Raw genomic sequence first — 22,502 nt, 5'->3', positions numbered from 1 at the left:
CTGAAAAATTGGCATAATTTGAAATTAGATTCTTCTGATAAAGTCATCTTATTTATAAAAGCCATTTGGTCTGTTTTGTGTGGGCTATCTCCTGAAAAGACCCCCTAAGGTTCTAGGGAAAATCTCCTGCTTATCGCACCTAAATTTCAACTAACTTGAGTTTTTAAAGTGTTTAAATTATCTATAAAATTCCTGAATTCCCATTTAGAGTACTTTGTTATTTCGTATAATTCTGCTGCCATTAAAGAAACACCTTCCAAATCGCAAAGCAATGCTAAGTATGCACTTTTACGTTTTGCATTATTAAAATTGACTTGTTGACAGAATTTTCCTTTAAAACATCTTCTAGAAACAAACCTTTCCAGTTGAAACCTTCTTTGAAATATTGTTTTTAAATAGATTAATTTTTGGCCACATTCTGTGTTGTCTAAAGTGAAAGTTGAAAGGCTGTTTGTGGTCGCAGATATTATTTAAGTTGTGAATGGTATAGATCAGGTCTTAGTGAAAACGATTATTTGTTCCATTGTAAAGAATGCATCTTTTACCAAAAATTTCTCTGTGGGCAGCCAGATTATATTTAGTCTTCATTGCTAGCCACAGTACTGACAAAATGGAATTTAAATTAACTACAATTGTTGTAGGCACAAAATAACTCTTCGTAGTTGTTGATTCCAAAAATTTATTCAAAACATTTTTTTGTTCGTCGAAATTAAATTTTAAAAACAAATGTATATCTTGCTAATTATAAAAACTTACTTTTTCCTTTACCAACGTTATGCCTACCAAATTCTTGGTATTCTTTGGGATTGCAACCACCGCTACGAGCGTAAGTGAGCATCAAAGATCCATGAAACACGTACAAATCCGTTTGATTTCGCGTCATGAAGTAACAAGCAATTCCGGCAGTTACTTTGTGTCTCTTAAAAAATATTCATATGCAGTCTGATTGGATTGATTCTAGCATGATTTCTTTCTTTTACTTGGTTAAGAAAGAAATTTTAAATTGATCTGGACTGCATTTTAAATTTGGATTTAATAATTATTCGAAATAATAAAAATATTTGATTTATTTATTCTTTAATATCTGAGTACAGAAGAGTTATTTCCATTTTGGTTGACGCTCGTATTACGATGTTTGGGTTACACGGCTTTGTTTTGCATAAAAGTTCTTTTTATTTAAATAATTTAATTGAAATTTACAACTAACTGCTGGTGCAATTGTCCCTACTATGAGTAAATGTATTAACTGATGCAATAACATGTAAGGAGTTACTTCGGTCGGTGGCTCTCCAATGGATCAATTATTGATCTTAAGGAAATCAGCGTCCTCTCAATCGACGGTTAGTGTCCTCTGGAAGTCTCAAAGATGATGAGAGGATTAGGATGTGCAGAAAGGCGAGAGAGAAATCCCTCTCTTGAAAGAAAGGTTCGTCTAGATTAGAATTTATTGAATCTGCATACTACAGACGTAGTATGGATTAATAAGGCGCAGAATATTTTGGTTGTAGCGTTTGGAGTCGGTAGATACTGGAACATTACAAAAAGTCAACGAAGATAATTTTTTTAAAAAATCATATATTTGTTAACCAGGCTTGGATTAGGTTACTGGATAAGGTTTTGGCGATGTTTTCTCCAGATTCTTCCATAACTTGAAGAAGAAAGACGAATGAATTCTCAATTAAATAAAGTTCGATTGAGTCTTATATTCTTACCTAAACAATGTCACCTCAGTGATAGAAACGGCAGTACCAAATAACCCACATTTTTAGGGCTAGTCGTCAATGATCATCTAATTGCATTAAATTTAAAAGTCTGTAATTATACAAATCATCAATATATATAATATATATATAAAAATTTAAGAATTTTCGTTACCCAATAAAAGAATACAGTCTTTAAACTTGGATTCTATCTTCACCATCATCATTTCCGTTGCATTTAATAAACTGCCAATCAATGTGCAGATGATGATGTAGCGCCTGAATTGTATAAGATATATATTAAATACAAAAGGCCTGAAATTTATTGGAAACAATATTTTAAATGCGGAACTTGGGTTCTAAAGCAAATCTTAAATGAAATGTTCTTGTAAATTTAAGCACGTGCCCTGCAGTTCGTGTAGCACGCAGTTTAACTTTCCAGAGAAAGGCGGAACATAGAGTTTAGTTTATATTAAATAGTTGGTATTATTATTAAAAGAAAATCGTTAGTTAATTTATAAATAAATTGTGAAAGTTTTTTTTTTTAAATTTAGCAAGCGTTTTTCCTAGAAGCAAACATTTTAATAAAAGAGAAAGTGCCTGCTAAAAAGCCTTGGTTATCTAGCCACAAATCTAGGCCATGATCAGTAATGTGCTTGTTCCATGGGATATTGTGCGGGAAATGCGTTTTTTCCCCTTTAGGGGAGAGACTGCATCTTGTGGTTTGCAGTGACGAGATGTCCAACGTGGGCACTCGCTGCTCCTTATTCTTATCAGTGGATATCCTTGCCAAGATTTATTATAAACTGGCAATCCAAGGGGAGCATTTTTTTTTTTCAAATTTGTATTTCCAAATATGCTTGAAAGTGACCAGTGATTGTGTTCTTTGGGTCCATTGTGTTCGGCAATATATAGTCCTTAAGTGGAATGAAGTGCAGTTTGATGATCTGCCACATCCGCGGGTACAAAGCCCTCCTACAGTTTAAAAAACATTCCTAGAGAGAATTTGGCGGCCGATCAAAAAAATAATACTGTTTCACACACAGCTCGTTTTGCCAAATCCATGTTATTGAACCCTAATACTTCGCACATTTTAAAATTTTGTCCACTTCCCACAATTATCACTATAAATAAACACATGTTTATTATTATTTGGCACTTATGGTCTGGGTAAAAGCTTTATTATGTTTATATAGCTTGTAGCATTTAAGTGTTTGATTGGCATTTGAAATTGCCCGCTGGTACTTAAATGTTAAGCTTAAAACATTCTTTCACTGAGTAGTTGTCCTATTTTAGTATATTTTCAATTGAGTTTTGAGGACATTTTGTTGGAACACCCTCCTCAATCTGGACGTACCATTCTTAATATCAGCATAATTCTTCTACATGTGGACTACTCTACCACCAATACGAACCAAAACTCAACCGAGTACTGAGAACCAATACAGAAATAGAATTTAGGCAAAATTCTGGACGTGAACCCTCATGTCTTTTTCTTACTACGGCATTAAGGTTATAACGATGTTTTTTTTTCGAACTCCGAACATCTGAGTCATATTTCTTATCATGAATTATAATACACTTTTGATTTCAAGAAGTAAGAGATGGTGAAGATGAACAAGATCGACAAAGGTTCCATCGATCATCAACTTTGTTGAAGTGCTGCTTGCACAGTCTTATTTAGTTTTTCTTTTCGAATTGAGAATTATTCTGCTCATCATCATTATCATAGAATGCCACTAATCCAATTCACTAATTAATTCTAAGCAATCTGCATGTTATCATAGAAATGTCTCACTTTCTTAAATAAAGACAAATCCTGGAAAACAAAACAAAATATTGTAGAGATAGGTGGTAAAAAAATGAAGGTTTAGTAAAATTAAAAACACAGTTTATTTGGAAAACTTTATATAAAATAAAATCCACGATGGAAAATATTAAGAATAGCAAAAAATCAAATTACGGAGGAGAATAATTTAGAACCGAAATAAGAACAACATGTTCACCACGCATAAACATTTTATCCAGATGTCTGGTACAAAGCTCGGTTTTTTTGTTAAACTGTTTAACTTTTACCTCTGGGACTTGCATCCAGCGATCTCTGTTTTTAGGGACCTCACTGGCACCAACTGCAACAAATCTTAGAATTAATAAAAGAACAAGACAATAATCGAATTGAAAAACAAAAAATAGATAAGTGTAAAAATGCTCTGAGATATTGGTAATAATTTAGAGAAAAGAAAATTTATTTGAATGGGTAGTTTTCATTTTTGCGAGTAATGGAGACCTCCAACGTTTGTATCTTGTAAAAATACTAAATAACGATTCATTATATACAATATATAGAATCAGAAGAAAAGTACCTCTTCCTTCTTTCGTAAGGATATATTTCTTAATTTAAAAAAAATATATACCCATAAATACAGGGTGTACGAGGGGGTACCCAAAAAAAACCGGAATTATTTTTTAAAAGCTATTTATTTACAAATTTTTTACAGAACAATCTTATCCCCTTCAAAATACTCTCCATTACAACTAATACATTTGTCCCATCGGTGCTTCCACTGTTCGAAACATTTTTTGTAGTCATCTTTAGAAATGGCTGACAGCTCCTTCTTCGTTTTTTTCTTGACCTCTTCAATGTTGTCAAATCGGTGACCTTTCATGCCCTTTTTCATGCGTGGAAATAAGAAAAAGTCGCACGGAGCCAGGTCAGGCGAGTAAGGTGCGTGGGGCAGCGGAACCATGCCATTTTTAGCCAAAAACTGTGTAACAGAGATGGCTGTGTGTGCAGGTGCATTGTCGTAGTGTAAGAACCAGTCTCCTGTTTGCCACAAATCGGGTCTTTTTTGGCGAACACTATTGCGCAATCTTTTCAAAACTTTCAAATACAAGGTTTGATTGACGGTCTGACCTGGGGGGATAAACTCTGAATGGACTACGCCTTTGGCATCAAAAAAGCAAATCAGCATTGTTTTGATGTTTGACTTGACTTGACGACATTTTTTTGGTCGGGGTGAAGATGACGTCTTCCATTGGCTCGACTGTTGCTTTGTTTCTGGGTCACAACCATAGCACCAGACCTTTGACAGAAAGTCTGGATCAGTTTCAAGCTGTTGTTTCAAAGCACGACATGTTTCAACTCGATGTTCTTTTTGATTGTCAGTCAGAACTCGAGGAACAAACTTGGCAGCAACCCTTTTCATCCCCAAATCTTCCGTTAAAATTCGCTGAACCGAGCTCCAAGATAACCCACTACTCTCTGACAGTTGATCAATTGTCTGTCGACGGTCTGTGAACACCAGCTCTCGAATTTTTTCAACATTTTCGTCGATTCGGGCAGTTGATGGACGTCCAGAACGAGGTTTGTCATCAATCGACATGTCGCCATTTTTAAACCGAGTAAACCACTCGTATACTTGAGTTTTTCCCATAGCGTCATCTTTGTAAGCTGTTTTCAACATTAAAACACTTTCAGCAGCATTTTTGCCGAGTAGAAAACAAAATTTCAGAGCTGCACGTTGTTCACTTAAACTTGCCATCATAAAAAACGAAAAAAGAACAAAACAGCGCTGGTAAAAACAATCACTGCAGATGAACAGAACAAGCCAGGCAGACAACACAGGCAGGACTGAACTGGCAAGGAATTGCGCTATACACGTCTAGCGGCAGAAATGCGTACTACATAAGCTCCATGCGCGGCAACGCAATTCCGGTTATTTTTGGGTACCCCCTCGTATGCGGAGGAGTGGTCGAAACTTCGGTAGGTGATTCTGCAGCTCAAATGCACCAATAAATATTCTATTCACTTTGGCCTGATTCTCAATAGTGTCCAAGATATTTGCATTTTTAACTTCTCCGTCGATATTCGCGTTTTTCACCATAAAAACGGCCGTAACATTTCTATCCTTTATCGTACAACAAATCTGCTTATTCCAAACGAAAAATCTTTAAATTTCCTGTAATTTGCTCAATGCAGAGCCTCAAAACGTTTTTTATAAAATGAAAAATTTTTACTTTAATATCTAAAAAATTCGTTCTCGATTCTGTAAGAACTTTCAATTGTATTTTTTCAATGATTAATCAGGAGTCAATTACTTTCAGAAAAAGTTGTGCATTTATAGAGGTTCAAGATCATATGGATTTTTTTGGTTTTTAATAAAACCCTACCCCGCACAGAGGGGTGTAAATGCAGAAAACTGGGATTTTGCGTAACCAACTTTTCACTATCAAATTGTTAATTTACTCGTATGTCAATTTTTGGAGAAGGAACAAAAAGAAAATAACCATTTTATTTTTGAACAATTATTATTTAATAAAAGGAAGTGAAAAATACAGTATCAATAAAATACAATAGTTAGGCGTTTACCTAAAATCTACAAAAATTGTTCGAATAGCCTCCCTTCTTCTATAATACATAACCTGCTCCGTTTTACAACTGACGATGTTGCACTTCTTATTTCTTGTTCCTTCCGCCTCAATTCATCGCACGCAACTGTGATTCTTTCAATTAGTTGTTCCCTACTCTCGATGGAAGTAGAATATACCTTTGTTCTTAAGGTGCCCCACAAATAAAAATCGTTAGTCGGGTCCATATCGCCCTATCCACCTTTGCGGATAATTGTCATTCAGCCAGGATGTTATTGCTCTTCCACTGTCTTCCGATGGAGATCCGTCCATTTGCCACTATACTTCTGTCCTTGCTCGAAGAGGAATATCTTCAAGGGATGTTGGTAAATCATTTTCAAGAAATTGAAAGTAGTTGTGCGAATAAGACGCTGAGGTAAAATTATGGGATGTAACAAGATACCTCCGCAAAATACCCAACCAAACATTAACACTGAACTGGTGCTGATAGTGGAATGCGGTAATTGTATGTGGGTTCTCCTGGGACCAAATGTGATTATTATCAAATACCTGGGCGTGTAAATGTTGCCTCGTCCGTTCAAAGTACAGAATTAGGAAGTGATTGGTCATTTCTTGTCTTTGTCAAAAACCACTCGCAAAATGGTGTCCTTGATTCCTTATATAGTGGTAATAAATATTGTGCAGGAGCGAAGTGATATGGATGTCTGCCATCGTTTCTTAACACGTTGAATACCGTCCTATGCGATGTACCTAGTTGTAATGCCGCTCGCCGAGTACTTAACTGCGGATTATTATCGAAAACCGTCAAAACTGAATCAGTCTGCATCCGATAGTTTTTCCTACCAGGTATACTACCTGCTTGGTTCAGAGTTCTGCCAATATCTCTTAAAATCCTAAACGCTCTTACTATGGTTCTCCAATAAGGTGCACGACGTGTCGGAAAAAGCGCTCGGTATTCGCTCACCGCTTGTTGGGCATTTCCTCGAGCGGCACCGTACACAAAAACCATGTCGGCGTACTCCTCGTATACTTACCCAGAGTTAACTTCTTAAATTCTCGCTTCTGGCTAAAGCCACAAATTTCAAACCTTAATATCTCCCTTTGTATTGTTCACAATTCAATCAATTCTTTACCAAATTGTAGATAATAGAATTCTTTTACTCGTTTCTGGCTAATGTTAACGATGTTATCACTACCAGAAGCTGTGGGAATCGCTCTCAGTTTCCTCTACAGTTCTTCTTTTAGGACTTCAATTCGTTTTCCTTTCATTGTTGTCTTGAGTTCATGGGGGAAAACGGCCACCGGTCTGTGTTCTCTGTGAGTGAGCTGTAAGGAGCTTGTAGAAAGAAAAAAAAATCTAAGGGCCAGCAGCTGGATTCGAACTCGTGATATCTGCGTTGGTTCTAGTATCCACTAGAATCTAGTAGTTAGCCACTCAGCTAATCCCTTCCCTGAAAGAAATATATATATATATATATATACATTACCGGTGAAAATTCGAAGCGGCCGCTATAGTACAGGAAAGAAAACACGAAAAGACCGCTATAGAAAGCAACACTACTTATATGAAATGGTTGGCAGGTTAGGTTACCTTGAGGCAGAAATATCTATGATGGAGTACTTTCCCGGTCTGTCCTGGGGCTACAAAATTAAAGAAATACTCGTATTTTACATAAACGATCCTGACCTATTCCAAAATAACGGAGTAAAGCGATTTTATTTTAGGATAATGTACCTTCCACTCTCTCTATTATACATATGGCTGCTAGAATATCGCAGTTTTCTCCATTCGAAGAACTGAATATTGGACGTTGTCAACAATGGTAGCCTGCTTTTCATTTATATTATAAACTAATTATTCATAAAATGGTTAAATAAAAAATATATGTCACATTAAAATAGGTAAATATGCCATCAATAAATTTCCGATTCCTCGCCAAATGTCGCAAGAGTATATTATGCAATTTAACTGTTAAATGCAATTTTATTAGTAATCCACTCAATAGGGCAAAGAAACAATACAGCAATAATTGGGTGAATTTACTGTCATTTTTTTGAATAATTTTATATTTATTTATTTTCATAAAAGTAAAACATTTTTGTTCATTAAAACTTGACCAACATCTAGATCAAATTAATAAGGCAGTGTTTTAGTAATTCAGTAACAGGATCATCTGATGGCCATGGAACATCAAAGTTCAGCAAGTAGAGACAGATTTTTTTTTTTTTTATTATTTTCACAATAACGCTAAAAGGTTATTGGACGACTAGAAGATCGACACTTTCAACGACAAACGACAGCTATTTGGCTGCTTTGATCCATTTTTTAGCTATTAATTGCTTAATACTTTTATTTTGTTTTCAGTTAATTTCTTCTGGTTACAATTCTGTAAAGTTTTTACAGTTAAATTTGATTCTCAATCAATTTAGTTCAATTCACTTGTTTAAACAAATAAATATTATGAGAATAACTTTCAAAATTAGGAAAGCATTATCTAAAAATTTCTCTTCACATTGCCACAGATTTGAATGATCTCAGTTTTTCCAAATTGAAAAGACATTAAGCCGCATCCTAAAAGTAATAAATAGTATTTCCTAATAGAAGAAAATATTATACCATACTTTCTCTTGTTCGTTTGAGCATAAAAATACTCGAACGCCAAGTTTAAACGAATAATACAAAAACAAAAGAACAAAATCTAATAAAAATAGGTTACAAACTGTATGAGATATTAAATGAAAGAGAAGGACCGTCGATGATGTTGGTTCGCCTTAACATCCTTTCAGTTTTAGCACTTGACCTTTACGAGCGCTCTTCTGAATGGCAGCTGTCAGATCAGGGAATCAATTGGGAGGGAAATAGATAGATAGATAGATAGATAAACTTTTATTTACAGCATAGATAATTTACAAAGAAAAAATTTCAGAAAAGTAATAACTGACATAGCCATTGGCTGTCTGTCAGGAGTGCTAATTTAAAATAATAATGTATATATATATATATTTTTTTTACATTGAACTGAAAAGTGTAATAAGAAAATAATAAAAAATAATAAAAGTGTAATAATAACAAAATGTAAATAAGAAAACAACAAAATTAAAATAATAAAAAAGTAAAGAATTTTTCTCTTTAAAATTATAATTTTTATTTTACATTATCGCTAATCCAACCAGCAATTAATAATTGAAGTGGCTAACCAAAAAGGAGCGATAGGCTAGAGCGTCTCTTATATAGCCAGCCAACACCGCCCAATTTGCGCCATTCAAATACCCCAACATTTCCTCTTCCGTTAAGGACTGTGCCCCAAAGAACCTCAATCTTATCTTTTTAAGAATTCTACAAAGGCCCAAGAAGTGGAAAACATCCTCGGCTTCCCTAAGGTCACACATCGAGCAGTTGTAATTTCCTCCAACAATATAAGGTTTGAAATTTAAATTGAGGGCTTCAGCCCTCACTTTAATCAAACTACTGATTTGCGACCTCTCCAGTCCCAGATTCAAATAATCCACTTCCAGGGACAGTCTCTTATATATATTGTGGTACATACCATTGGAGGCTCGTTGTTTATAAGATAAATGGTAATGGGGCACTAATCCTTCCCTTATAACTTTCATTTCCCTTTCCAGCTGTTCCACTGAGACAAATTTTTCGCTGAGAACACATCCCAATTTGTTAGCCAAATTCATCCAATCCTTGAACCACAGTATTTTCTTTTTAATTATTTCTTTGGCTACTAAAGAGGTAAGGCGGAAATCTTTATAATTTAGGGCTTTTATTATGTACTTTAAATGAAGGCCAAATGTGAAGACATAAATAGGCGCACATTTAGCCTCCAAATATATCACATAATCCGGAATATTCTTGGGAAGTCTGTAGAGTTTTTTAATAAAGGTCCTTTGAACTTTTTCTATTTTATCCACGTAACGATAACCCCAGAATTGGCAACCATAAGTCAGCACAGACCGCATCACCGAATTAAACACGCCATATTTAGAAGAAAGGGGAATGAGATCATTTAGAAATAGATTAGACCAAACAGAGTTAATCCCCAATAGAGCATGTCGAGAGCATTCAGCAAAGTGGGAAGTCAATGAGAGAGATGACGATAGCACTATTCCTAAATATTTATAAGCGTGAACCACTTTAATTGGCTGGCCATTAAATTTCCAACACTCTTTTTTACCTAGGGGAGGGAAATATATTTCTGAGACACTGCCCGCACCAATTATTGCTGATATGGAGCTTATACAAAGTACTAATTATAATTAAGGTTATAAAGAATTAAGTAGAATAGCATTTCTTACTTAGCGAAACTACTAGGTATATTATTTTCGCTCATTAGTTATTAATTACAGTTTTAAGAAAGGCAAATTCTAGATTATTATGATCTTCTTAGCATGTATTTTAGAGCGCTTCATGTTTGGAGTTGTGTTTGTGTAACAAGAGGTTTAAACCACCTCCTTATGTACGGGGAGTATTGCCTAGAACGTCAAAATTTCCTACAAATTTCTTGAGGATGTTTGAATTATAATAATAATAATAAATAGGGAAGTGATTAGCTTAATGGATGGCGCTTCTGTCGGATTTCGAATCCAGTAGCATACCTTTAATTTTTCTCTTTCTAGAAACTGCTTAGAGCTCGTTGTCCAAGTTAAAAAGAGAACTCTATTCTGAGGCTGACACTACTCAGAAAAAGGCTCCGGCAGCCAAAAACCTTAAATAATAAAGCGTCTAAAATAATTAGCAAATAATTATTATTTAATAATTTTTAATATAAAATTTTTATTGTTTCGGAGCCTCTTTAAATCTTAAGAGCATCCTTCCATGCACCTTAAGTCTTACTTGTCGCACCGTAACTTCGGCCTCCTCCTTGCCCTTTCATCTTCCTTTAGCAGCTAGTGTCCTGCTGGGAATTGTCCAATTCTTTTGTTTACTCTGGGGAGTATTTACTTCTGTGCCTTCTTGTATAAAATTACGCTTTCAAGTTTGAAGCCATAAAGCCTTATGATTGTTCATTTTTGTTGATATCAGTATATGATCAATTCAGTCTCATTCTCGAACCATGGTTTCGCAAATGGAGAATAAAGGTCAAGAAGACAAAATCTCACTTCATAACCTTTACCCTCAATCACAAGGTAATCCCGCCAATTTATCTGAACCATATTCCTATTCCTCAGTCATATAAGGAGCGATGTCTAGGACTTCTCCTCGACAAACGCCTTACCTGGAACTTAAAAGGCAGGAACTTGACGGATGTTACCGAATAATCAGAAGATCTGAATTGACTCTTACGGACAAAAAAGAAACTCTACACAGCCCTACTAGGCCCAATCTGGTCTTATAGACTCGAACTTACAGTACTGCTAAGCGCTCCTATCTTAACCGTCTAAAGTGCCTACAATCAAAAATACTACGCACCATCGTGACGCACCTTTCTCCGTTAGCAGTCTATCCAACAGACCTAAAAATTCCTTTAGTTCTTTACCTAGTCAAATCCAGTTACACCAAATTTCATTTCAAACTTTTCTAACACTACAATCCGCTTGTAAGCAACCTGTCTCAGACTACTCTTCCCTCAAATCCTCCCCGAAGATTGAAGTGTCGATGGTCTCGCGATCACCTGACGCATGACAGAAATGGGCATCCTTCGAATTCATTTTAACGATATCCTTTGTTAGCCGACTCATATTTTTTATATTTTATATTTATAAAAGAGAAAATGATACCGTTTTCAGTGGAAAATGTGATGCTGTAGCCTGAAAATATTAGGTACTGAATAATTTTGAAAATTAAGAATGAATCTCGGTCTAGTGGTATAAGGAAGATGTAATTTCCTTACGATTACATCATTTTTAAAGCGAAACGGAGCACATTAACGGAGCGCCAAAACAATTTAAAATTACATTCAAAGTTATCAGCGAATGGAGTTTCTAGCAAGATACATTCAACCTGATGCAATATTTCTTCTTTAAAATAAGATGAAATGAATTTTAGAGGGGTGATAAATAGTTAGTGGGGGCGTACCCTTGATAATTCACATTTGAAAACCTTGATATGTGGTTAAGGTTAAGCCCTGTAAGTGCGTACACAGCTATAATACTAGTATAGTGTTCTTATGTGAATGTATTCCGTGTACATATGTATGACGACATTTCACTGTGTCTGTGTGTATGTTAACCTTGTCAACTCACCAAGGACCTAACCTTCCTCCATAGCCTCGCTTCGAGGTAAACCTAACCTCCATTAACTTACAGAGAGTAGGGAGTATAGAACAGACCATTCTTCTTCTACCTCTCACTTTATTAATTCTGTTTAAGCGAAATAAATTAATAAATTAAGGATAAATGAAAATATTTTGTACGGTACTCTTGCGAATAACTAATGAAAAATATATTCTGCGTGATTAAATAATGTGGCTCCGACTAATTGTTTATTCTTTGTGTCTCCGTCAGTGTAGAAAAAGAGAAAAAAATGGTCAGAGTAGGGTGTTTATCAACGTTACGCTTTTTCGTGCACTTTTAGACGATCAACCCTTATACAACCGTTCTACCGGACAGTTTTAACCAGCAAGCTTTTGTTTTCTGTTATCCATAAGAACGAAAAAACTTCTAGCGACATTTACTACCTAATAATTTCCATCAGACTCCGGAAGTCTTATCTTATTGGTTATCACTTTAAGCACCCCCTCCCTCAGAAATACCCTTAATCGAATTTTGAAAAATATTTCCAGTAAAAGATGTAGATTAATTTGTTTTTAATCACTATACATAGTTTAAATAAAAAAGTATAGAAAATATAGAAAAATTTTATTTTTGTGACAAGATGGATACAAACACATAACTACCGACAGATGCGCGTACGGACCAATTTATAAAAACACTTTGCAGGACTCAGAAGACCTGAGAGTGAGATATTCCTGATAAAAACTTAAACTGAAAGTGGGAAAAGAAAAAAGGGATAATACTCTAATTGTATCCTTAAATCTGAGGAACAGATCAAAAAACATAATATATAGAGCCGTAAAAAAATTAAGGCGCATCAAGAACATCTCAGGTCATTCAGCCTACAGAGTAGACTGCCAGCCTCTGGAAAGTGTCCTTTCGTTTCAGTTAACACTGTCCATCGTATAGGCGCCACAGTTGCCGAACGGTAGAGGCGAAGCCCGCAAAGCTAAAATGTATTGCGGTGGCTCTGGGTTCGATTCCCGGTTTAGGCCTTAGATTTTATTTAATCGAAAAAAAAAAAATTAGTAAAGTATGTTTGCTAGTTGCCTCCGTCCACGACACCAAATTTGGTAGGTGGACTTAAAGCCTGTCCAGAAAAAATAGCCATTACTTTCCCTTTTTTAAGAGTCTATCATCGGACGGTAAGTTAGAAGGGGCTCCAAGGAAGAGAGAATCCAAGATCAGCTGGAGTCAACCAGGAACTTCCGGCGGTTTTTTTACTCATCTTTTTTTTCTTTCTTTCTTTTGTCTGTGTGTGCCAGAAAAAGTACTAAACTTTTCGGACAATCCAAAATGTTCATTTGCCAAATTTGGGCTTTCGTAAGTCTTATCTGCACTTAAATGCATGCAAAAATACGACATTGTTTATAATTGGTTTTTAATTTGCCCTTGGTGAAATTAAAGGTGTTTAAAGTTGCAGTTCCTTTTATGCGGGAAGTACACACTATAATCTCGTTATGTAGGGTATTTAATCCGACAGAAAAATATATATCGACCTTGGAGGTCAGGTGACTGTAATTCCTGTTAACCAGTAGTGGAGGAGTAATGCAGGGATTTTGCTTATCAACCGTTCTTTTAAATTAATACATTGATCGTATATAAATAACCGAATGGATATATTGAGTTATTGATTAATGGAATGGAGTCGTAAGATCAGAGGTTGGACACAACCTCTAGTGAAACCTCTGAGAGGATGAGTGATCAGGGGATGAGTTCCCAAGAATGGCACACTCGGTCTCAAGCTTAGCTCAATTTAGCAGTGTGTCTGCGACGTAGTCGTGGGCTGCGGCATTTGAGAGAAAACAGACACTAAGATCTCGGACATGAAATGAAAGAGTAAAAGTTCAACAGATCTCACACATTACCTAGGCTGAGTCTCATCTTATCTGACAGATCGCGACATTGACCCAGAACTGAATAAGCTTAGATTGATGATCGACACAATGAAATGTATCCTACTAAAAAGAACCCGCTACCAAACTAATCTTAAGTTTTTTACCAAGTAATGGCTAGGTCTACTGCTTAATGGTTAGAAAGACAAAGTCAAGGAAAGACAAGCGGCAAAGATGCTTTGTCTGAGATCCCATAAATGTTCCATATAGCTGAGAATATTAGAACATAGAGAAGTCATGGTCAGTGGAATTTTCCAGATGAGATAGAGTTGGCAGATCGTACAAGTTGATGGAACAAACACCAGGTGGCATATAGACCTCAGGGTAGACCAGCGCAGGGTGGGTTGACTACAGTTACGTTGGCGATAAACTTAGCCGGAACAGGCGATTTAAAATGGCTAATCCTTAATGATGTAATCAAAGTAAATTTTCCAAAAATATATATACAAAAGATAAATTTAAGATGGCGAAATTACAGTTCACATATCTAAATTCATGCTAAGTCCTTATTTACATAAAAGATTAGCCTCTTTGTTTGTAAAATAGGTTTTTTTAGAGTTAAAAAATCAATCAGATAACGCTAAAAAAAAACAAAAATAATAATAAAATAAAAGAAGAATGAATGTTAATAGGAAGTACTCGTATTTTATTTATTATTAAAACAAAAAAGTAAAATTTAATTATAAAATATTTGAGTCAATGAATATTTTTATTTTGAGAACAGGAAAAAGAAAAATAAAACAATTTTCGAGGTCATTTTCTTTTTCTTCTAATTTCTGTTGAAAACCCCTATTGGCTTATATGTAATTTTAAATTGGAAAAAATATTTAATGTAACAAATTACCCTAAATTACGGAGTACTGTACACAAATTACACAGTATACCTGTAATTAAAACCTTTCACTATCTGCACATACTTTATGAATTCTTAAATATTATTTAACTTCACCTTTTTAAAAGGTAAATTATTCATTAAATATATAAATAAACCTAAAAATTAAAATACCTTGAATAAAGTTGAATTAATCCGTTATAAAGTAATATTTGAGTTAAATAAGAACGGAGAAAGTTAGCAAACATTCGCGCCAGCGCAATGGGCTAGCTTATTAGTAGGCCAGCCAATCTGCTTAAATCTACGGAGATTGCTTTCAAGAGAATATTCCACCAATACGTGAATTGTATTTAGCCGTCCAATAAGAACATGCCTTACATAAACTGTAACGTGTGTAGTTGACGAAGAAGCAACACTATTGGTGGAGAGAAAATCTGAACACTTTCGACTATTTTTCTTTCCACTACGAAACGGTTTTCACCAGATGTTTCTTATAAAATGATTTTCAAGCTTATATTAGCGCTTACAAGGGAAGGGATTAGCTATGCGGTTAGCGTACTGGACTCCCACGCAGAGGTCCCGGGTTCGAATCCAGCTGCTGACCCTTAGATTTTCACTTGTTAGGAGCTTCTTACAGCTCACTGTCCCGGTGATGGACAGTGTTGTCTGTAACGAGTGAACACTGTCCGGAGGCCGGCAGTGCACTGAGAAAAGCTCCGGGCGCCAATAACCTTAGATGTTGACGCGCCTTAAACATTAAAAAAAAAAAAAAAAAAAATTAGCGCTTACATTTTTCATGGACATAAGATAACAAATTTTCTAAGTGTTGAGCTTCGCAGAACATAAAATCAATGAAGAATTATTTAAATGATTAATTAGAGAATTTAATGAGATTTCGCAGTAATCTGCCTTTATTTTTAACTCTTTTTTTCGAACAAAGTTGAAGCCTGATTTATTTTACTTTCTTGCATTTTGTAAACTAAAATACTGCGATCCTGTCTTATTTTTAAAATGGATTTTCACATCTTTGAGGTGGTTAAAACAATACGAATAGAATAGATAAAGAATGGCTAAAAAACAAAGAAATGAGGTCCTTGGGCGTCTATATTCTGTTGTAAGAATCACCAAAAAGGACCAACCTCAATATAATTACATCAATGAATGAACCATACCATTTTTAGTTAAATCCTATTTAAAATTAAATGCACAGTCATATTAGTCTTGTTTTAATCATTTTATCTAGTAAATCGAGAATAAGTAACCTACACCGTAGGTTTGCAATAAATATTTCTGGCAGTATTATGAAGATAGTTCCTGATAGCAACACCTAATATGATTCAATGAATTAAGCCCTGGAGCTATTTAATGAAGAACAGAATTGAAAGTTATTTTGAAATAACAATTCAGAGAGAACCGCACTACTTACTACGACAAAGAATCAATGACACAAAACAGAACATCAATTTCGATCTAAAGCTAAAAGAGAAGTGAATAAAATATTGAAAAGAAAGTAAAGATGCTCTTATTCTCTAGTCTTGGATCCTTTTCGAGTGCAAACAATTTAAAATTGATAAAGGTCTCGAGTTTACTAAAGTTACACCGTAAACAATCATTACGAGGATCCAATTTGAAATCGCAATTTTAAGTACGGAAATTGTTTTCTTATTGGAGTGTGACATTAAAATGTTACAGAGGGTTCAAGTCAAATAACCTTGATGTTTTTGCAAGGGGTAAAATCATCTGAAGAAGATATTCAACCAGTTGGTACGAAACTATGGGACATCGTTTGCAGCCACAAGAGTGTAATTCAACCATTACCCACACGCTGAAAATGCTGCCAATCTACGAGTATTTAATCATTTGTAGTAGTTATCTGGTTCTATATCCTCGTACATGTGTAGATTGCTCTTCTTATTCTAGTCATTGAATTAGTCTTTACAAAAACAAATGTTCTAAATTTTTCCAAAAACTATCGAGTTTGGATTATCCAGTTATGCTTGTTCTTTCCAGCATCGTGATAAAATGGTAGCACTAATGGTACAAACGTTACTGTAAACAAATTTTTGAAAATGACTTACATTTTCTCTGTTTAAAGTAAACCTAAATAAGATCTTCCACAAATAATGTATACAGTTAGAACTAGCACTCCTCATCAACGAAATGTTCGCCATACTTCTGGACATACTCTAAATTTGGCTGGCTGTTAATAAATTTCAACTGTTCAAACTGTGAGACGATGCACTGTTATACCAAACTCTCGCAGACTACGACGCCAACTGATTCTATTTATATGACCGACTGACCGTGCAATCTAACTCAAGGAGTTCATTTAATTAAAAGTTACAATCATTAATTCAAATTTAAATGCATAAATACAAGACAATAATTAACATTGTAAAACAACACCTACCTATGTGAAGAAAATATTTTACTTAAACTACTGTATGTAAACAAAAAAATAATAGAGATGAAATAACCACAAGGAGAGAATGTATAAGTTGCTGGCGTGCAGCATCTCAAACTAAACCATTGATACAGACCACTTTCTAATGCTGAAAGTAAATAAAAATACTGAAATAGCTGAGTTTTACTCAATTAGAACTCTCCAACTAGTAACTAATGCACATGTAAATGCGCAGAATTATAGTTGTTAGTAGAAACTATAGGTGTCTTGAATAAAAGTAAATATTTTGGAGCAATCATTTGATTTATAAACGAAATTAGAGTTAAGGAGAAACTAGCCAATTAATGGTCTTTAGCCTGTTTTCAAAGTAACTAAGAGAAAGTAAAAAACTGAGTGCTCTGTAATAAAACTCTCTGTGAGAGCCCATTTAGTATTATACCATTTTAGATCGCTTAGATTAGTACCATACCACTGCCCAAGAATACCTCTACTTTAAGAATATTTCCAGCAAAGTTATTCAACTATAAGTAATTGATCTACATGAAAGTACTAACTGCCACTGGGTAACTGCTTCCCTCATTGATTATTTATAGTTCAGAACAGCTGTAATACTTTTTTAAGTAATAAATTTTGCCAATGTAATAATAAAATCAGTTTAAAAAGAAAATAAATACATAACATGCATATATTCAACGTTATGAGGAAATCGTGGCAGGACTAATCGAAAAAGTACGAGAAGTGAAAAAGTCGATCTAGTAAAGTGTTACTTTTGGTAGTGGAAGATTCTTAAAACTCAGAATTTCATCCCTCCTTGGTAATTAGAAGAATTTGGTACTTTAAAGAGATGTATAACAACTCCGCTCAACAAGAAATGCTCAAAATCCATGTCCTGGAAGAATTGATTAAATAAAAGTGTAGCATATCGTGTAAGGAGTGTAAAGAATATCGTGGAGTTGTTTTCATTTAAAAAAAAAAAAAAAAAAAAAAAAAAAACGAAAATCGATCTAGTAAAGAGTTGTTTCCGGTGAATCAACTGAGGTCCTAACGTGAGTTGGCGTTTCCATGAAGCGAAATATCAAATCAGAACTTCCTCCGATTTTTTTCTTTTTGAGGTACAGAGGATACGTAGAAGATTAATTTTTAAAAACTATTGTTTTATTACTCAGGAGATCTCGAAAGTCTGCACGGTTCCAATAATTCTTCTGCAGGAGGATAGTGGAACTAAGAATTCAGTAATACGCAGTACATATGCAGCATTTAACTCATTTTTGAGAAAATCAGAGAATCAATCAAGCCGTTGTCGTGGAAATCCCAAGCAACTTAAAATTCTATTCTGAAAATCCTAATTTATATTAACCAATTTTGCTCAAACTTGGGATTTCAGCGATTCTTAATACGATCTCCGTGTTACTACAGTGATGGAGTAAAAGTTAATACTTATTGAAAGAGAATTTTAGAGGGAAAAGTGTTGAAAGTTGCAAGACTAAAGTAAAGTAACGCCATTTTTTCAGGCGGGCTTTACGTCCAACTACCAATTAGGTATCGTGGACGGAGGCGACTAGCAAACACACTTTACTGTAAATTTCTTTTATTAACCATTAAATAAAATCCAAGGCCTAAGACCGGGAATCGAACCCAGTACCACAATGCATATTAGCTTTACAGGTCTCGCCTCTAGACCGCTCGGCTACCGTGGCGCCTTTGCAAGACTATATTAGTCTCTCTGGTACATGTTGTTGAAAATAAATTGTTCGAGCCATTTTCGAGAAAGGAGTGCAATATTGAAAAACTGTTAAGGAGAAAGAGTGCTTCTGGTTGATCGACTTAAAGCCAGGTATCGAAAGCGCAGTTTAACAAAACGAAATTGCAAATTTTAGCTTCCCGTGACTTCTTGTTTGATGAGATGTTCAGCTCAGACAATCATTCAAGGGAGCTTTATGCTTTCCGGAGAATACTCAGGTGTGAAAAACACCACGATCCAAGCATCATTAATGGAAATTAAGAAGAAAAGATCTATGAAAATAGATTTTTCATTAAAATAAATTAGTGTATAGGTCATATACATACTCCGTTCACCAGCCTATATAATGGCCAAAATAAATAAGCTTTCTGAACACATACTGCAATAAATGTTTGGATCATATTGCTAGCAAGTTAGTTTTTTTACATAATTACTACTGTGAAGAGAAAGCAAGTTGAAAACGTAACAGCAGCTGCACTTCCACATTCTTTCTTTCACATTAGAATCAATTGCACAATGTTATCTTAATGCAGTTTATCCACTTTATTCACAAGTACTGTTTTGGAGTAAAGCGTTTAAATGAAACCGTCTGAACCAAAAGACGGCGATGGTGTTATTTAAAACTGGGAACTGAGATTGTAATAGCCTTCTTTTATTGTAACGTTTTTTTGCTACACAATGGTGTAGTAATAATATATTGATTTTAGGAGCAATTTCCTCATAAAATATTATGTACTCTCAACGCAGTGCTGATCCCCAATGTTCTCGTCACAACTTGCAATTCGCTTTCCCTAGACTATTTGTAAAGGTTAACCTATACTAACTTTACTAGATATAAAGCTTCACTTACGTGCTTACAATGGAACTTCAAACTATTGTATTTCTTTTTCAATCCAGTAATAAAAGAACTAGTTTAATTACTTGCAGGATTACTTGTGAATGTCTGGCCATTCACAGTTTTAAACCAAATGGCAGTTTCGGTAGGTGGAGGAAATCCCTAGAGACTAATTGGTTGAAATTTAATCTAGAATTGCAAATTAACTAACATAAGAAAAAAAAATACAGAAAATTTTAACCCAAAAACCTTATTTTTTGGGGATTATTCCCATTCAAAGGCGTTTCCTAATTCTCTCCACGTCGTATTATCTCTAGCCCTAGAACTCCAGTTAGCTACAACCATTTATGAATCTCGCCTCTCTGACCTCTATATCTTTTCCTCTCTATTGGACTGCATTCAATAAGTTTTGTTTGTCTATGAGTTTCAAGCTCGAGGCCCTTGGCCTGCTCACCTGCTCACTTGAGCTTTTTGCACTTTTTCGGGAATCTCTGGGTTCCTTTCTCAGCAGCTCCTTCTCTATACTCAAAATGGCATCTAACCCAGTTATCCCTTTTGAACATTCTGCAATTTTTTATTTGTTTTTGGTTTTTTGAGTCACGTTGACCACGTTCTCTACAAACAGGTAGACCATAGATACAATCTTGAAAAAGCACTTATTTTTTTACTCAAGGGAGTCAGAACCCATATTTTCTGTGAAAAATCTTAATAAAAAGTTGGTCAGATCGTAGTAGTTCCTCTAGCACAGTAAGAAAAAACTTGTCTTCAGTTTTAAACCATAGACGACCAAGTGTGCATAAGAGGTTTCTAAATATCAGCAGCTAGTGAATTTAGTGCAATTATGATGTCCTAAAATTTTGTGTCTGTTTGAGAGAGAGAGAGAGGGAGTTAGTTGGTGGAAGTGAGAGAGAGCGATATCACCCTGACCCACTGACTGTGACCCACACCAGGGGAGGCCCTGCTTCAGCATTACAAGGACGACCAGTTCGAGCATGTGTCTGCCTCAACGCCCACCTACCGCCATCTCTACACTCCCGGTCTTGCTCCTCTGCATCTCCAATAATATTAACATATCCAATACTCCAGCTACACTTAGTGGATAGTACATTTAGTCCAAGATTTAGTAACAATATGGTTAAAGTTTGAACACAATACTGGCAGCAGACGAAATATTTGGGAAGCTGTATCCCAAGGCCACCGCACAGACTCCCCAAGGTTATTAACACCTACATCTTATCCTTTAACTGTACACTCTTTCAAACGGGCAACTAATACATAATTCACACTTAATCAAATAATAATAAAAATTACATTGACTTTTTATTGCAACTGTTCTTGTAAAATTTGAATTAAATGTTACATTTATGGGACTCTAAACTGGTAAGAGAATCCGGAAAGTGTCTGGATCATCTCGCCCAGGAAATATGGTTAGACTCCTCTTGATCCCTACACATAGGGGTTAAGGGAAACGAAAAAGCAGATGAATTAGCAAGGGAGAGTTCTAGCATGAGGTGCTGTCCAAGCCTGTCTTGGTAACCTCAAAGAGCTGTAGAGGCGGGATTATCAAGAAGTTGGGGGCTAAGAGAGGTGAAGAGATAAGAGGATGTCGGCAGGCTAAGAGTATTGTTGTAGGAGGTATTAAACCGAACTCTGCGAGGTACTTGTTGTGCAAGAGATTTGTTGGTGGTGATGACAGGTCATGATACTGAGGCTGGGCACTCGATTACCATGGGAAGGGAGACCAAACGCCATCAGTAGGTGGTGTTAGGAAGGGGTGCGAAAGGCTGTGTACCATTATTTGGCACGTGACCTCACTTCCTGAAGACCAGGTATAGGATATTAAGGTGTTGCCAGATATTAAGAAAGGATGTCGGCCAGTTGTTTTGTAATCAATCAACAATAGTAACAATCAATGATGGAAGAAGCTATCCAATGGGATATCACATCAGGGAATTAGAGATTTGATAGCTTTAGTCTCATATATTCATTTAAGCAAATCTCGAGACCATTGCTCTGGACATCTAAGAGGATCGTCAGGAACTGTTCAGGAGGAGAGGCGACAGGATAAAATACCGAATACAATCTTACCATATTAGATACAAGTAGCGCTAGATTAGAGTGAAGACGCGTTTCTTATGTCAATTTCTATTTGAACATGTTATCAGCAACAGAGAATATCAAAGGAACTCGTTCAACAAGAGAATATTGACAAAAGTCGAAAATTATTTAGTAATATTGAACATCGGATTGAGATATTTGTCCAAAACCTGAGTGACGTATGAATCCAAGGTAGTAATTCTAAACGGGATCATAAGCTTTCTGTTTAAATTTTGGTTTTGATACCATTTTAAAATACTATGTACAAACACATCTATTCGTTTAAACAGTGTCCTTTCAAAATAATTGACTGAAAAAGAGAACTACAAAATCCTAAACCTGAAGTTTCATTCGGCTGAAAGAAATCTTTTTAGCATCAACATTGGCAACATCTGTTTCTAAAATAGG

General features: G+C 35.3%; 2 protein-coding genes across 5 annotated transcripts in view; one reads left to right on the top strand and one right to left on the bottom strand.

Moving 5' to 3' along the window:
- Window positions 1-22,502, top strand: part of Eip74EF (Ecdysone-induced protein E74) — a 539,076-nt gene that overhangs the window by 29,094 nt on the left and 487,480 nt on the right. The gene's annotated exons all lie outside the window — the stretch shown is intronic.
- Lsm11 (U6 snRNA-associated Sm-like protein LSm11) overlaps window positions 3,570-22,502 on the bottom strand; it is a 97,944-nt gene continuing 79,011 nt past the window's right edge. The window contains exon 5 of the mRNA XM_074138109.1: window positions 3,570-3,829. Within this exon, the coding sequence (XP_073994210.1) occupies window positions 3,660-3,829 (170 nt within the window). The 3' untranslated portion in view covers window positions 3,570-3,659. The remainder of the gene's footprint in view (window positions 3,830-22,502) is intronic.

This window comes from Rhodnius prolixus, unplaced genomic scaffold, assembly GCF_049639745.1.
Source record: "Rhodnius prolixus isolate KJV_2025 unplaced genomic scaffold, Rpr scaffold_1, whole genome shotgun sequence".
NCBI classification, from domain to species: domain Eukaryota; kingdom Metazoa; phylum Arthropoda; class Insecta; order Hemiptera; family Reduviidae; genus Rhodnius; species Rhodnius prolixus.
This window is presented reverse-complemented; position numbering and strand designations above follow the sequence as displayed.